At 42.0% G+C, this 17,094-nt stretch overlaps 1 protein-coding gene across 1 annotated transcript in view; it reads right to left on the reverse strand.

The window, feature by feature from the left end:
- Window positions 1-1,900: 1,900 nt before the first annotated feature.
- Window positions 1,901-17,094, reverse strand: part of AP1S3 (adaptor related protein complex 1 subunit sigma 3) — a 53,689-nt gene continuing 38,495 nt past the window's right edge. Inside the window, 3 exon segments of the mRNA XM_045775296.2 lie at window positions 1,901-4,009; window positions 9,605-9,742; window positions 16,781-16,889. Of these exon segments, the coding sequence (XP_045631252.2) occupies window positions 3,974-4,009; window positions 9,605-9,742; window positions 16,781-16,889 (283 nt within the window). The 3' untranslated portion in view covers window positions 1,901-3,973.

The following is a 17,094-nucleotide window of genomic DNA, read 5'->3' on the forward strand; positions in this document are numbered from 1 at the left end:
CTGAAGCAGAATGAGGATTATCTCACATTTGAAACCAAGCAACCTCATACTTCCCTTTCTTCAGCCTAAATGTCTTATTTACTTCAAAATGATATCAAGTAAATTATTGTGGCATCCTTTTACTAAATATTCATCTTACACACAAGATTAGCATTTTAAACATGTGCAAGTATCAAGAAGCAACACTCTCTTACAAGTTATAACAGTATCAGGTGTATAAGTTATAACAGTATCAGGTATAGCTCAGAGTCCGTCAGAAGGCCACACTAACCATAGCAAAAGCTCACAGACTCACACAGTTGCAGAATTGCTCATTTTACCAGCCTCCTGGAAACTCTCAACATCTTCCAAAGGAAAGACAAAAGTGCTTTTTGAATAATACTACCAGTAAACAGATAAGAGGATGTGTCAAACACATGGAAATAATTCAAATCTAGAAGATGGTTAAATCATTAGTATATCATCTCGGATTAATTTACCTGTGTTAGGAACAATGCTGTTAACTCTGGAAGAGAAATGCTTAGAACATCGTTCTATAAAGTAGCAAAATAAACTCGTTAACAAAATAGTAAATGAACACTTTGAAGCAAATAAGTTATGAGGAAAACTACCTAAAATACTGACGGCAGAGATGAAAGGGGAAAGGCGGAGATTCAGCTACTAGGTGAATTTATTCACAAAGAACTTATCAGAAGTAAAAGTACGTCTGTAGATCTGAATTCCATATTAAATAGTACTAGCAAAAGGTGATGCTGGGGCACCGGAGTGGCTCAGTTGGTTAAGCATCCGACTCTTGATTTCAGCTCAGGTTTTGATCTCAGGGTTGTGAGTTCAAGCCCCACACTGGGCTCCATGCTGGGTGTGAACCTATTTAAAAAAAAAAAAAAAGTGAAGCTAATACAGCCCTAGCTGTTATGGTCCTTTCTGTTTTTAGCTCTATGTGACAGAACAGATCATCACTGTTGAGTACCAAAGTATGTTGTCTATGGAAAGAGTTTTTTCAGATTTGTCAAAAGCTAAAATAAGAATTTAAGGAAATTTTAATGGCCCTCCCTTTGTTAATTACTGAAATACAGTCATTGGCTTATTTTACTTACATCCCAGAGCATCTGATTGAACTTAACCCAAAACGGCAGGGACTGTGTGAAAGAATACATTAACATTTACCAACAAAGTTCATTGATTAAACCTTAGAAAAGTAAAGTTAAACACGGTTCCTCAGTGGTGTTTCATAGTGATATTTCAAGTGATATGAATCCTAGAGAGGAATTTCTAGAAGAACAACAGTTGATGAAAAGCTTTATCATTATTTTAGGAGACTTGATTTGGAAAAAAAGTTTGAATGAAGTAAAGATCCACTTACTTTGTCACACTAAATGCCAACTTTACATTTGTTCGTGAAAGAAATTACTAGATTTAAAGAACGATTGCATCACTCAGTAAATGCAAAGAGATCAGATTATCAAAATGTGGGTGAATGGGGGCTCCTAGGTAGCTCAGTGGGTTAAGTGTCTGCCTTCAGCTCAGGTCGTGACCCCAGGATCCTGGGGTTGAGCCTTAAGGTCAGGCTCCCTGCTCAGCGGGGAGCCTGCTTCTTCCTCTCCCTCTGAGTGCCCCTCCCCCCGCTTGTGCTCTCTCTCTCTCTCTCTCAAATAAATAAATAAAATCTTTAAAGAAAAATGTGGGTGAATGATGAGAAAGAAGTCAATAGGAGCAAAGCAGTAAATACTCTTCTCTCATTTGCTGTCACCTGCTTATGAAGTTGTTCCTGGACAGTAAATGCCAAGAAAATAAAGAGAGCACGTTAAAGGGACTTCACCAGGAAGTATGGGTAGCAATTTCAAGCATAAAATTGCACTAAAAAATAATTATATTCATAAAAGCACACTCAAGTTTCTCATTAAAAAATTTAAAAATATTTTATTTGTAAGTTTTATACAAATTTAGTATTTATTATCTTTCACTTGGTAGTTTTATTATAATTATATAATATAAAGAAAATATGATTTTCACCAAGGCCCACATAAAATGTCCCCCAAATCCCTCAAATATATGCAGCGTGCTGTATCACTATGTTCATTTTCTAGGTGAGACACTGACATGGGGTCGAAAAGCCATATGTATAGCTCAACAGTGTCTAATGTGGAATTATCCAATTTGAAAGAATACATGAATAAATACCTTCGCCCCAAAATGGTGGAAAACTTCAGAAGAACCAGAAAAAAATGTGCTGATTTACATAAAGTCCATCTTTACAAAACTTTTTAAAAATAAAGAGTTCCACCATATTGACAACAAAAAAGTGAAACCGCAAATCTGAAGACATTAAATAAACATAAGTGATCAAAAAAGACAGTTAAACTTCAAGCCGATGCCATCATTGTAATCACATGGTTAATGTGAGTAAATATTAGCTATTAAAAGCCCAATAATTCCTTCATATACTAATCTGAGTTATTTCTTTTTAGTAATGGCTCTATTGAGGAATTGGTCAATTTTTTTCTTCCGTTCTTGAAGTGGTCTTTTCTCGTTATTTTCCCCTAAATCTATCTGGCAAGATGAATCAAAGAGGACATTTTTCCCTCAAAGAAGACATTTTCCCATCATGTTCTCTAAAGATCTACCATATAGGACCCTCTGGAGAAAGAATACAACAGCCAGCACACTCTTCTCACAGGAAAAGCACTAGGGGCTCCTAACCACTACAACAGGAATGATACCAGACCTCAAAAGTAACATTGGAAATGCAAAGATAGGACATCAGAAGTGGGACATCAAGACAGAGTATTATGAGCTATTTCCCTATAATGCCTGATCACATTTACTACCTGGTTATATGTGGGACATCAAGACAGAGTATTATGAGCTATTTCCCTATAATGCCTGATCACATTTACTACCTGGTTATATAGAACTTTCATTTCAGGAAGCACGAATGCAACATATTCACAATAATAACGGTCAGCAGCAAAATATGGGGCATGAGGAAATAAAAAAGAAGAAAGAGCATCTACCATATAGGCTGTGATAATATTCAATTCTCTAAGTAAGTCTAATAAACAATAAGTCTTCAAATATAGTAGGCATACATTAAAACATATTTGAAGCAAAATCTCTCAAGCAACGAGTGTTTAGAACCTCAAAAATTATTAAAATCGTAGTAGTAATAATAATTACTGCTATTGGTATAAGTCGGGAAGTCATAGGCACTGTGTCTCCGGAAGTCTCAAATCCTTAATAAATACCTCGAGTTTGTAGGAAACACAGCCTTGTTGGAATGCCCTTGATATTCAACTAAAAGGTAAAATTAAAACCTCAACTAGATAGCAGCTTCCAAGACATCAAAACCATTCAAGTCCCTTATTGTCTTTGGTTATTTTCTTTAATTCCAACCCTGAAAAAAAAAATGATTTCAGGCCATTAAAATCAGATACATTGTATCTGGACTGAAATTACATTTTACTAAGTATATTAAAAATGCCTAGCATTATGTATGAACTCCGAACTCTTAATGTGATTTGGAATTGTTACACAATTTAAAAAGCTAAACATTTAGGAAAGAATTATTGATACAACATATATTTTACATTCAAAATCATGGGTTATTACAATACAGTTTTCAGCTGTCACTAGAGGATCAAATACAAGAAAAAACATATTGCAACACATTATTTAAATTAGCTTAAAAATATCACAAGGAGTTCAGACATTGCAAAACAAATATTCAGTCCACTGAGTCACGAAGCAGTTATTTTAATATCCAGACTTCAATAAGTAGGTATATACAATATAATACAGATCTGTAATAATGATAAATATATTATGTTAAACAACTTTTTGCTAGTTAACAAAGAATCCCTTTTAGGTTATTTTTGGCATGATGCCGGGGCTCTGTCAAAGAACTGGACGCCCGGCATTGCTAATTTACAAGCTCCCAGCACGTAGCACTCGGACTCTTCAAGTAGAGACACAGCTAAAATGCAGGCTTGTTCATATATTCTTCCATTGTCTGAAAGAGAACAATAAATTAGAACGATTTCCCCTTAAGTCACAACCTTTAGCAGAATGTGAAACGCCACTTTTTTTTTTTTTTTTGCTGTTACTGAACAGAAATTTCCGAAACATACATGAACATAAATCTTGCATTCTGATCAAGAACGGTGGTTCAGGGGCGCCTGGGTGGCAGAGCGGTTGAGCGTCTGCCTTTGGTTCAGGGCGTGATCCCGGCATTCTGGATCAAGCCCCACATCAAGCTCTTCTGCTATTAGCCTGCTTCTTCCTCTCCCACTACCCCTGCTGTGTTCCCTCTCTCGCTGGCTGTCTCTCTGTCGAATAAATAAATAAATAAATAAATAAATAAATAAATAAATAAATAAATAAATCTTAAAGAAAAAAAAAAGAACGGTGGTTCAAAGTTTGAGAAAAAATTGCATATATATCCATATGGCTGGAACTAAATAACTTTCAACAGAGAAAAAGCTGAGCTTGATCATAAAAAGAGTGACGGGTAAGAAAAATACTAAAGCAACAGCTGCCCGTATATCTCTGCTGACTTCAGGTAAACGTGTCTACTGAAATGATCACAAAAACCACTTCCAAGCACATGTATTAGAGAAATCTCAATTGTATTTGTGTAACATATGTATCACTACAGATTCGGTGCAAAACATCTTTTTACACTTACTAGCAAAATAGAAAGGACAAACAGACTATGATTCTTAAGAATCTCTTCCATGTATCTCGAAACGGCTTTCCTCCGAGTATGCAAACTTTCTGCATCTCCATCAGTTAGCAAGTTTGCTAACACGACACAAGACCATAATTTTTTCCAGCACTTTGAATTTTTTTTATTTTAATTTTTTTTTAAAGATTTTATTTATTTATTTGACAGAGAGAGAGAGACAGCCAGCGAGAGAGGGAACACAAGCAGGGGAAGTGGGAGAGGAAGAAGCAGGCTTCCAGCGGAGGAGCCTGATGTGAGGCTGGATCCCAGAACGCCGGGATCACCCCCTGAGCCGAACGCAGACGCTTAATGACTGAGCCACCCAGGCGCCCCTTCCAGCACTTTTTAAAAAATGTTTGGACAGATTCGGAATTATAGGCAGAGTTAAAATATACAGTGATGTTGCAAGCCCTTTACCATGCAAGATAAATGGACTTTCTCTTGCATTCTTTCCTATTGTAAACATATATATTTGTGTAACACCGTGGCTCCTGGGTTGAATCAATAAGGAAGTTCAAGGGAGCAGCCTTGGGTAATGCCCCTGCCTCTTCCGTGTGAGCCACGGTCAGCTCAATCAGCAATGTGCAACCTGTTATTAGGCTTGAACCTCAGGATGCGTGACTCACTTGCACCTGCCAGGGAAGACATTGATCAGCATGGGCCAAACAGAGCAAGGCCATGGCTAAGCACATTGCTCAGAGGGTACGAGAGTGAGAAATCGGGTGTTCTAATTGGTTTTCACCAGCTCTGTTTAGAATTCCAGTGCGCCTCTGTTGAAATACTTGTGCTCAGTCACCCACGCTTTCTTTTAAAGCTCTTACACCTCTTAGATGAGCACTGGCCTAGAGGAGCCCACAACCTAACACCTTTGCCCTGTGTCTTCTCTTACAGATGCTGCTGGTGTCTTTAAAGTTAGCCGGGTATCACATTGGCCTGGGGCCCATGCCTATTTTGTGGCATCTAGAGTTTATACCATTAAAAAAGGAATACAAAGGGGCACCTGGGTGGCTCAGTCAGTTAAGTGTCTGACTCTTATTTTCGGCTCAGGTCATGACCACAGGGTTGTGAGATTGAGTCCTGCACTGGAGCTCCATGCTGGGCATGAAGCCTACTCAAGATTCCCTCTGCTCCTCCCCCAACCCCAGCTTGCACTCTTTCTCTCTCTCTCTCTCTCTCTTAAATAAATAAATAAATAAATAAATAAATAAATAAATAAATAAATAAAATCCAAAGATACAAATACAAAATTGGGCATAAAGTTTATTTAGAATGAGAAAAGAAATAACATAATTTTTTAAAAAGATTTTATTTATTTATTTGACAGAGAGAGAGACAGCCAGCGAGAGAGGGAACACAGCAGGGGGAGTGGGAGAGGAAGAAGCAGGCTCCTACCGGAAGAGCCTGATGTGGGGCTCGATCCCAGAACACTGGGATCACGCCCTGAGCCAAAGGCAGACGCTTAAGGACTGCGCCACCCAGGTGCCCCAGAAATAACATAATTTTTAAAAAGATTTTATTTATTTATTTGAGAGAGAGAGAGAGGGAGTGCAGAGGGAGAGGGAGAAGCAGACTCCCTGCTGAGCAGAGAGCCTGACGTGGGGCTCGATCCCAGGACCCTGAGAACAAGACCTGAGCCAAACAGAGGCAGACGCTTAACTGACTGAGCCACCCGGGTGCCCCCAGATGATAAATTTTTTTTAAAAAAAGATTTTATTCATTTATTTGTCAGAGAAAGAGAGCATGTGCACAAGCAAGGGGAGTGGCGGGCAGAGGGAGAAAGAGGTTCCCCACCGAGCAGGGAGCCCAACGCAGGACTCAACCTGAGCCGAAGGCAGACACTTAACCAACGGAGCCACACAGGCGTCCCTCAGGTGATAAATTTTTAAAAGAGGACAAATATCACAAAATTTAGAACAACGCATATGGTGTTCATTCATTGAGTACCTGACACACTTTATAATATATCCATTGTGTGGCTACAGACGCTTTGCAGTTAGATACCCTACCTTTGCAAATCTGACCATGTAAGCCTGCAACCTTGGAAGGGGCTTGGGCCAGCAAAAGGCTCTGGAATTGTCACTTTACTGGCTTCATGGTTCATTGGCCTCTAGTTACGGGCCCTGCTTCACACCACTGGCAAACTCCGCCTGCTAAAGACTGCACGGACTGCGCTTTCTGAACCACGCTGTTCCCCAGATTACATTACAAGGTTCATATTTTCCTGAGCTTGCCACTTTCAAGGTTGGAACAGACTTTTCAGGCTGACACACCCTAAAGAGCTCTCCCTGGCCCTTCACCAGAGGACCCAAATCTGTCCCTCAGGACCCCTTCTGTTCTCCATCCTGTACCCCCAAGTTTCTTGTGGACTCAGCCCTGTACATGCTACAACTTTTTACGGCACTATGGACTCGCTTAGCTGCCAACATGGGTTGTGCTTTTAAGGGTGACAATGTTGGGGTGCACCTAGACATTTCTCATGCATCCACACATACACAGGGGACGTATCCTACTGCGTGAGCTAATGAGGTACCATTTGGGACCCTCGCTCCTCACTCCGTGGTGAAACCTCTTCCGTCGGTCGCCCCTGCTGGTGATGCCGGGAATTGCAGCCCCCGGAGGTAAGGAGCACCATCTTCCCCTTTCAGCTTCTGTTCCCTTCTTCTCACTCTGCGCCACTGTCCACAGGTTGTCATCCTCAAAATAAGGCATCCCCTAAAGTCACCCCAATCAATGAAATTGTTCTTTTCTTAATCTGTATTACTAACATCAAGCCCCAGTACGCTCAGAATAATCTTTGAGCATTTGGAGATTTAAAACTATGTATCTTCTTACTAAATACGCGAGGACAGCCTTTCTATTCTAAGAAACCTTTCTTAGGTAGGAGTCGGGGAAAGTTCCAGAGGCTACAAGCGCAAGCAATATTGCGAAGGTCTCCCTTAACCTTTAGTAGCTATAAGTGCGTGCTTACGTCCAGAGGACAGGGAAAAAAGAAAGCAGTCATTTTTTTTCTTTATGTAATTATATTCCTTGTGCCCCCTCATTCTAAACATTTCTGATCAGATAGACACGGTCCATTTTTCAACCAGCTCCCCAAACATTCACTGATTCATTGACTTAGCTGAAGTACCCAGAGCCCAAGAGAGCGCTGATAATGCTCTCTCTATTTGGCAGGTGCTGTGATTTCACCAAGAGAGATTTGGAGGGCAGTCATGCTCACTATGGGGACGCAGGGGCTAAATGGAGGGCCTCCCAAGGCCGACTCATCCAGACCTTCCACTCCATCACCAGGGACGTGAACTACCAGTTAGCGTTTACTTGTGAAAGGGCTCTCTCTTGAAATCCGTGCTCCCCAGAGTTCTGTGGAACGCACAACACCACATGCATTGTGAGCTCTTTAAAACTCTATTTCTTACAGAGGAAGAATTCAGAATAACCCACGTGTGTCTTGGCCCCAATTCAAAAAGCTTTAATTACTGTGAGTGCCAAAGACCCTGCTGAAAGTCCCTTTCTCCTGTAAGGCTTAGACTCCACAGTCAGGGCCCGGAGGATAGCATTATAAATAACCCCTGGCATATTTTAAGAAAGGTTGTTCTGTGGAATTTCCAAACCACTGAGTTCTCAAGTACCTTGTAAAATTCCCTTCCTGTGGCATTTGGAAAGAGCCAAGTAAACAGCAGAAAGTTTAAATGCATTTCTGGAGGTGAGAACACCTTTGGAAAGAAATGCACCATCTCCTAAAAGGCACACGTAGACACTTGGGGGTACCGCTCCAACAGAGGTCTTCCTCAGGGTCTGTTCCCCTGAGGACCGGTTCCCCTGGATGGGCAGGAGCAAGTCATCAGTTCAGAGATGTGCCCCAAAAAGTGGCTGTGAACTCATGCCTGATGTTTTATTAATACAATCAGTATCTTCTTTCCCAAATGGCAGGATGAATGGCTTAAATGCCGATTTTTAAGAGAGAGTTTATGATCCTCTGGGAACTCTTGACCTGGTACTATAAAAGAGGCAGGTGGAAAGACCCAAGGATGCTGTGGGAAGAAGTAGCCAGAGGTGGCGGACCTGGGACAGAGCTGGTGGGGTCACCTCATTAGGGAGGCCAAAGGTCAAAGGGGTGATATGCTCTTTCTCGGTGTCCTTGCGGGGAGGGAAGGGGCTGATGCAGGTGAGTCCCCTTACTGGGTACAATGCCAATCTAGACTCTTCTAAAAGACCCGCTGTATTTTATATAAATATCATAGAATCAGGAGTACACGGATGCTTCGGGGCCCATTTATACCTTGGCAAGCAAGCCGCAGTATTCCCAATTTATTTATGCAAATAGGAGCACACATGCAGCCTCGCCGGGAGGTTCGAGAAATTTTAATTAAAATGATAAATGCCATCTTCAATAATAAAGTTCTAATATCCCTGGCAAATGAAATAACGACGTACTCCTATTCTCCTTTCCCAGGGTAGTGCAGATATTTTAATGAAAATCTTTTTATACCTCTTGTAAAATTCTTGAAAAAAAAAACAGCACCAAGCTTTTGATGCTTTTTTTGACAGTGAGGTATCCTCACTAAAAAAACTCAGCCAAACATAAAGAATGAAGATTCTGGAGCCCAACATCCTGTGCCCAGATCTCTATTCCACTTACTGGCTGTGTGACATCAAGCAGGTTGTTTAACCTCTCTGTGTCTCAGTTTACTCAGCTTCAGAATGAAGGCAAAAATGCTACCCATCTCTTAGTGTTATTGTGATAATTAAATGAGTTGATAGAGGTAAGTTGCTTAGAAACGGCACCCAGCACGGAAGAGGCACTCAGTAAATGTCCACCAATATATCACCACCACCATCACCATCATCATCATCTTTCCCTTGGCACCAACACTGGGTACTGACCTCCTGCAACATATCAGAATCTTCGATGGCTTTGACAGCAGATTTTTTGGATGTTTCCTGAATTTCTCCGCCCATTATAAACTCATCAAGGATAAAATACGCCTTTTCGAAATTAAAGATAATATCCAGCTCACAGACCTGGGAGACAAAAAAAAATGTTTTGATAAACTTGCAGGAATATCAGGGCAAACATATGTCAGCGTCTCGAGCTTCCCCGGCAGTTACACCCATGTGGCATCCCAAAGATAAAACCATCAGATGGTATCGAAAGGACTGAGAAACAGAACAAGGGGATCCCAGGCCTCTAGCAAAAGTAAAACCACATTCCATTAAGCAAACCATGTCCCTAAATAATACTCCTTTATGTCACAACAAGAAATTTGAGACTTGGGACAGGAATCAGGCAGCAGGGGCTCCTATTTCCATCTGCACGAATGGAAGCCAAGTCCCCACTGCAAGTCAGGCACGAGGACAGGGCCTCCTTCCTCCTGCTCTCCCATCTGGAAATCTTGGCTCCTAGCTTTAGGACTCTCAGAAGCTCACTCTTCAGAGGCAAATTAGCTCAGCTGTGCTAATTTTTTCTCAAAATTATGTCACAAGCCAGTGGTTCTCAAACTTCAGAGTGTATCCGAATCACCCAGAAGGCTCCTTAAGGGACACACCGCTTGGGCCCCAGCCCTGGAGTTTCCAATTCGGTGGGTCTGGGTAAGGCCTGAGAGTCTGAACTTCTAACAGGGTCCCAGGCGATGCTAACGATGCAGGTCTGGGGACCACACAGGGAGAACCACTGCCATAGACCAAAGCAGAGTCTGATAGATTTTGCTGTGTAGGTGAAGCAAGTAGCAAGAGCACCGCCCCTCATAATCCAAATGGAGCTTGTTGCCAATTCTCCCACTGGACAGCACTCAGGCACTCTCCTGATGTTTTCCTTCTCACTGATTCCTCAACTCCCCAACACTTCCCTTTCCTGTTCCACATGCTCTGGAAGGTTTCCACCTGCAAGTTTTTAACACTTCCCCACCGTTACCTCTCAGCAGCACTGGATACCCTGCAGCAATCTTTTTCCTGAAAATCCTCTTCTTCCTTACTCCTGGACTCTGGCAATGCCATTCAATGCCTGTTCCTGTCTTCCATCTCTGCTGAATCCTTCTCAGACTTGTTGGATGATTTCTCTCCCCACTCCTTGGCATTCGGTTAGGAAGTATATATGGAGTGCTTGGGACCTCAGTCAGCATCACTGTGGCATGTTGCTTCCATGCCAGTGACCCACCTTCTGCTTAAATGCTGGTGTTTTTCATGAAAGCCTCTTCTCTTCGCCCTATGTATGTTCTAGACAATCCCACAGATGCCCTACAGCTGTGTCTGGCAGGCAGATGTCTTAACAAACCTAGACTGTAGCCTTGATCTCCTTCTGGAGTGAGTCCGATATGTTCACCAGCTCTTTAGACAACTCAGACTGGACATTCCTCCGTCCGAGTGAGTCACCAGGTGCCAAACTGAGGTTAAGCGTAGTCTTTTCCCTGTAGATCCTGTTTTGCTTCTTCGTAGCTGCAACCTTTACCTGTGGCTCAATCGAATTCATCCCACGAGTCCATTTCTTTCCCCCTCCCTCTCATCTCCCCTCCCTCCTTCAGTCTCATCCCTCTCAGTCTGGTCACCAATTCTTATTGATTCCATCGTGTAAATAAATCCCAACCCTTCCTGTCTTCTCCCCGTTCACCGCCGCTGCGCAGGCCTGCAGGCTCTCTCATTAAGGCCACCGCAGGGACCTTCCCGGTGCTGTCCGTCCGCACCCGAGGCCAACAACCGCTAACACTCTGCTACTGTGCCGATCTTGTTGCTCTCCTGTGTGAGGTTCAGGATGAAGATTCCACTCCTCCACCTGGCATATAGGACTCCTGACCACCCAGTCTGGGCGGGCTCTCTGCTGCCTGTCTCAGCACTCACCCCACGCTACACTCACACTCCACTAACTCACCGGGTCCTTCTATGCCTTTCCCCTTTGCCCATTCCAGCAATTCCTTGGATGACCCCCAGATGTCCTTTTCCTTATTCTGCTGACAAAATGAAGCTCATTTCTCAAGGCCAAATTCAAAAGTCAGGGGCACAATGATTCCACCAAAGCCTCTTTTCCCCCACTCAGATTTCACACCACTTGCTCTGTGTTCGCTGTCACATCTTGTGGGCACTAGTACACGCTGACTTACCAGTCTCTCCCCCAGCACTGTGAGCTCAGGCACAGACCTTAGCCTATCAGTCATCTTGCTATCCCTGGTATTTAGCACATAACAGGACACATACATGTCTGCAGGATAAATGAGTCGGTCACCGCTTAGGCCTTGTCTCTATGATGCTGGGAATTAATGGCTTCCCAGATCAACCATTCTCTGATGCTACTGAGTGCTATAACTTTACATAGAATGGATGTCAACGTTTTAGCAAACTGTTCCATATATTTAGGATTTAGGTCAATGAACTTGCAGACTCCACAAGGTAAACGGTTAGGTAAATACCGCTATCATAAATGGCCAGCTCAGAAAAACTCATCTAACTCTCTGCAAAGGTCATGGTCTCCTCATTCGTTAGAAAGCAGCACCGAGTGGGTAAATCTACAACAAGCGGGTGTATATATCTACAGCTACCTCCTTCCTCCCTCAACAGCCTGTCCGTCTCTGCCTGTTGTGATGACATGGAAATTCCAAGTAGAAGTTGGAAAGAATGAGATAGATTTCCATGGACAGCTGTGGAAAGAACTCCAAGATACATTTGTAAAGGGGGGAAAAAAAAGAAAAAGTTGCAGAATAATATGCATAATGCGATCCCATTTAAAAATAAAACTATACGTCTAGAAGGACATGTAAAAAATATGCAATTTTAAATAATACGGATAAACAAAAAGAAGGCACAATAGATCAGACATCCATGCTCATTAGAGAAGGTATGAGAAGCAAGCAGTTACCAGAGGTCAGAAGAGGCAGGAAGTCAGGAGTTACAGTAGCAAGAGCTGAGGAACCTCAGGGTTCAAGGCAGGCGTAGACCAGGAATCCGAGAGAGACAGGAGCCTCAGTGGGAGAAACCGCAATCAGAATCCTGCAAGATGAACCTGGCAGATACTAGTGCAAGTTCTCTATTCTCTAGGACTATCTGAAACCTCACTTTCAGAGTGGCAACCTGCAGGGCTGGCCAGCAGCCATGGGGCAATTAATTTACTGCATCTAGTTCAAGGGATGGGAATAAAGTAACATGGCATGCAAAGCCAGATACACACACACACACACACACACACACACACACACACACACAGAGGCAACTTGGATATACAATTATTATCTCTAGAGCATAAGGAAACAGACGCGCAAGTTTTATTGGAATTACAGAGAGTGTTACAAATAAACAACTCTTTCATATACAGCAACTCCAAAATGCTACTTTTATGGTTATTCTTGGAGGGTAACCCCACGGGGCTACTGTATCTGCAAGTAAGAGCAGGAAACATCTCCCAGAGCACCTTAGACCAAATGCAGACCAATTACTCAAAAACTTGTGAGTCCACCTCTAGGGTACTGTCCCAGTCTATCAGGAATATGCCCTTGATGCTCAAATGACCGCATTTCATCTAATTATGCAAAAACAAATGGTTTCCATGTTTATAAACACATGAGCCTGTTAAATTTTTTTCTCATTTCTTGTGTATCTGTATTCTGGAAGAAAGCTTATAAAAGGCAGAAACAGTAATAATTTAATTTTACCCTTGATCTCTTAGCCTATGCTTTACCATAATTTGGCCTGAGGGTCTCCTCTTACAGCACAACACATGAGGCAAAAGATTATTTCTGGCATTTCAATAACTAAATACTTTTGGATAGAGTCTAAGAACCTTCTCTTACTAAATTCTGTTCTAAAGTAAATACAAAAAGTTTAAATTATATGCAGTAAATGTATAAAACCATACACACAATAACTGCAATTTAAGGTACAATGATATAGCAACTGGCAGTTTGTAAAGTATTGTTAATTACACTGTCTCTTCGATCCTCACAACAGTCCCATGAGATCAGCAAAGTAAATATTTCTATTAACCTTTTTGAGTGTTATTTTTCTTATATGAAAATTAGAGATCTATCCTGAACCAAAATCATGGGTGTGGTTAAGTGAGTGAGTGGGCACCAGGACCCAGCAGGACTCAGAGTCCTTCTCCCAGAAAACTCCCTAAATCAAGATCAAATGTCTCTGGGACAGCAACACCCATACCCTCTGAGCACATCCGTAAAAACTCACACTATAGGCTGTAACACTACAGCAGGTGGCTAAATCCTCAGACAGACTTTTATCTACTGGGAGACTCTGGGGCATTTCCTCTTAGCCTCCGTAAATTGGGGTTAATGCTGTTTACTGAAGATAGAAAGATTAACTAGTTAATCCTTGTAAATCTCCCTGGAATTAAAAAAATGCTCAAAAATACATAAATTAGTAGCCAGAGATTTTTATTTATCTGTCATGGGAAGGTAGTATTTTCCAATGTTATAAGAGAAGCTCGCTACAAAGTTTTCTCTTCGATAATATAAGGGCAGAATTCCAGGAAACCTTCAGGATTAACACAAGAGGAAAAGAAAGCCAAAGAGAAATATATTATTCCTGAGATGATGTCAATGAGAATCAGTACCGGTAGGCTTTGCTCATCACAGTTAATTAATAAGAACTGAACACCTACTGGGCAGATAGCCTTGAATTGCTCTTAGCTGCCCTTAGCTTAATAAAAGATTCATTGAATTTTTTAGTGAATTAAATTTTGGTCCATGGCAAAGACAGAGCTTCTAAAGGTACGCCAAAATAGGATGAAAAATTAATGTTAGAGAAATAGGAATTCATTCTGATTCTCCTTATATCTTAACTGGGCTCAGCATTGGTGAAGGTGATTCAGATTCTCTTAAGAAAGCAATGTGTTCTGAAATACTTAAAATTTGGTCAGAAAAGATTGAGATCAAAATTTAACCCCCATTCACATTTTCACAGTCAGGGAAATCTAGGAAAACGCAACAGGTCAAACCAGAGTGCAGAAATTAGGGGCAGAAGGCAGGTCTGGGGAGAGCCTGGGCCTCAGGAAAACACCTCTGTCCTTTCTTTACAAAAGGCCAAGTTTGCAGTGGATTTCAAAATATCAGGCTTCTTTGAATAATAGAAAGCACAAAATTAAATAATCTCACGTTCAAAAACATGCAATTATGCACTTGCAAATCTCTCTTTAAAAAATGAAAATAATCGTGGGGAGCTAAGAGAAAGAGAAAGAAAAATGGTCTGGCTGTCTTACTCTGTATACTGACCAACGACCTCAATCTCTAGAACAACATTTAAGGTCATCTTCTAACATCATTTACGAAGAGAAATGAAGGGGAATAAAAAGAATGAAGGGAGGGAGGGAGAGAAAATTCTTTCAAAAACCTTTCATGTACTCACCCTTGTGAAAATTGTTGCAAGTAATCTGATAAAACCCCCCCATAGAGCAAATGCTACTCATTCCATTGACCAGAGCACAGAAAGTCTTGCAGAAGCAAACTCTCCCAACAACACTTAATACAAATCCTCAGTGAGCCAGGGAACAGGGAAGGGAGCATTATGGAGAGAAAATATATCCCAAATCCAATGATTTATTTCTTATGACTGTGAACTGGATGGCATGTTTCTGGAACACTTGCTAAAATCTGGCCCAGAGTTGCTCACAAGTGCTGAAAAATCAAACACGACTTTTCCCAGGTCATGATCTCCGGAGACTTGCAGTTTGGTGGTCATACAAACCTTGCACAAGTTCAGGATAGTACCAGGCTGTTCCATGTGGTTGGAGCACTGAGCATGTCAGGGATAAAAAGAGAGAACAGCGAGAAGGCTGGAGAAGTGGTCTGGGGATGATGTTTAGAAAGCTTAAATGCCAGGCTAAGAGGTTGGGCTTTTATACATTATAGATGGTGGAAAGTGACTGAGGACGGCTGTCACCCGGATCCACGCATTGTAAGGACGACGGTAACTACCAAGCCAGGAAAGGGAAGCAGAGACGAGCCCAGAGGCACAAAGGGCCAGAGAAGAGGTTTCAAAGAAAAGCAAAACTGCAATCCCAAGTAAACCTGTACTAGTGGGAGTGGAAGGAAAGAGAAGGATTGTAGTCCCACCCGAATAGACAAAGGCAGCCTTTAGCGAAGGGTGGGGGAAGAAGAAAGAACGATGCATTGAAGGATCCTGGGACATAATAAGCTCAATCACAAGACAGAACAGGTTTGCAGAACATATTTTAGTTCTTGACATGTTATGATGGAGACGGCTGGGAGAAGCCCAGAGAAGACCGTCCTCAGCAGAGGGAAAGAGAGGCATCTGGTCATGGATTCCAGGACAGGAAGGCAGCGAGACACACAAGGAGAGTAGAAAGGGCAGGGGAAGGAAGAGAGCTCAGGGCAGAAACCAAGCAGGGGTCTTTAGAAACAGGATGACAATCAGCAGAACTCAGGGTTGTGGCAAAAAAAAGAACGGGGAACAGTGACGAGCAAGGATCGGGTGCTGCAGAGAGGAGAGGCAGGGGAAGACTGAAGAAGCATCACTGGTGTTGGCCATTAGGAAGGGGCCAGTGGTAACTTTATGATATCCCGGGAGCCATAAAGGTGGAGCCCGAGCTGTAAGAGTGAATTCTAAGGATGGGGGCACCTCAGATAGGATATTACTTGGCAGTAAATGCATGGAGGTTAAATAGAAATAGGAAAGGGGAAATAATTGGGGTTTCCTTGTTTATGTGCTTGGCATTTTTTTACATATAAATAATATTAGAGAACACTTGGAGCTTAGTAAAAGAAGCCAGAGAGGGGATTAAAAAGGCAAAATAGAAGAGAAATGACAGGCAATGAAGAATGAGGAAGAAAACATCAAGGAACCCTTCACAATTAAATTCTTGTTCGTTGAATGAGGTCTCTAGGGGGTTTGTGGTCTGAAGACAGAGAGGCACAGCCTGCCTCTTGAAAGCTTTGGATCCTTTGTTTACAAAGAACCATGGGAAGTGGGAGAATGCCTTGTATTTTGATCCTTATGCAAATGCAGTTCGTATTTTAAACTTGAGAGAGAGAAGGCATGTGATAAAGGCAGAACTGACGTAAGAGCTGAAAGAGGGAATAATTCCAAATAGACCAGAACAGCACTTACATTTCCAAAGTATTTGTCCAGCAACTCCACGTAACGATGTACGACCTCTAGTGTCAAGAGCTCATTGTCCTGATTTTCTACTGCACAGCAAAAATATAAACTAGCATACCTTGAAAGGAAAAAAAAAACAAAGAAAGAAAAGTAAAATACGATGATACATCCAATAACCTGAAGTTGGTGTTTTCTGCGGTGAATATGCGAAGTTCCCTCTTCTCCAGAGACTCTCTGGAGACCCAGCCAAGTCCCAGTCCCCACCCAAATCCAAGAAAGCAGTCATCACTCATCACATCCAACAGCTTCCCGATATGTGAAAG

Source organism: Ursus americanus, chromosome 1, assembly GCF_024610735.1.
Source record: "Ursus americanus isolate L20-20 chromosome 1, mUrsAme1.1.p, whole genome shotgun sequence".
Taxonomy (NCBI): Eukaryota; Metazoa; Chordata; class Mammalia; order Carnivora; family Ursidae; genus Ursus; species Ursus americanus.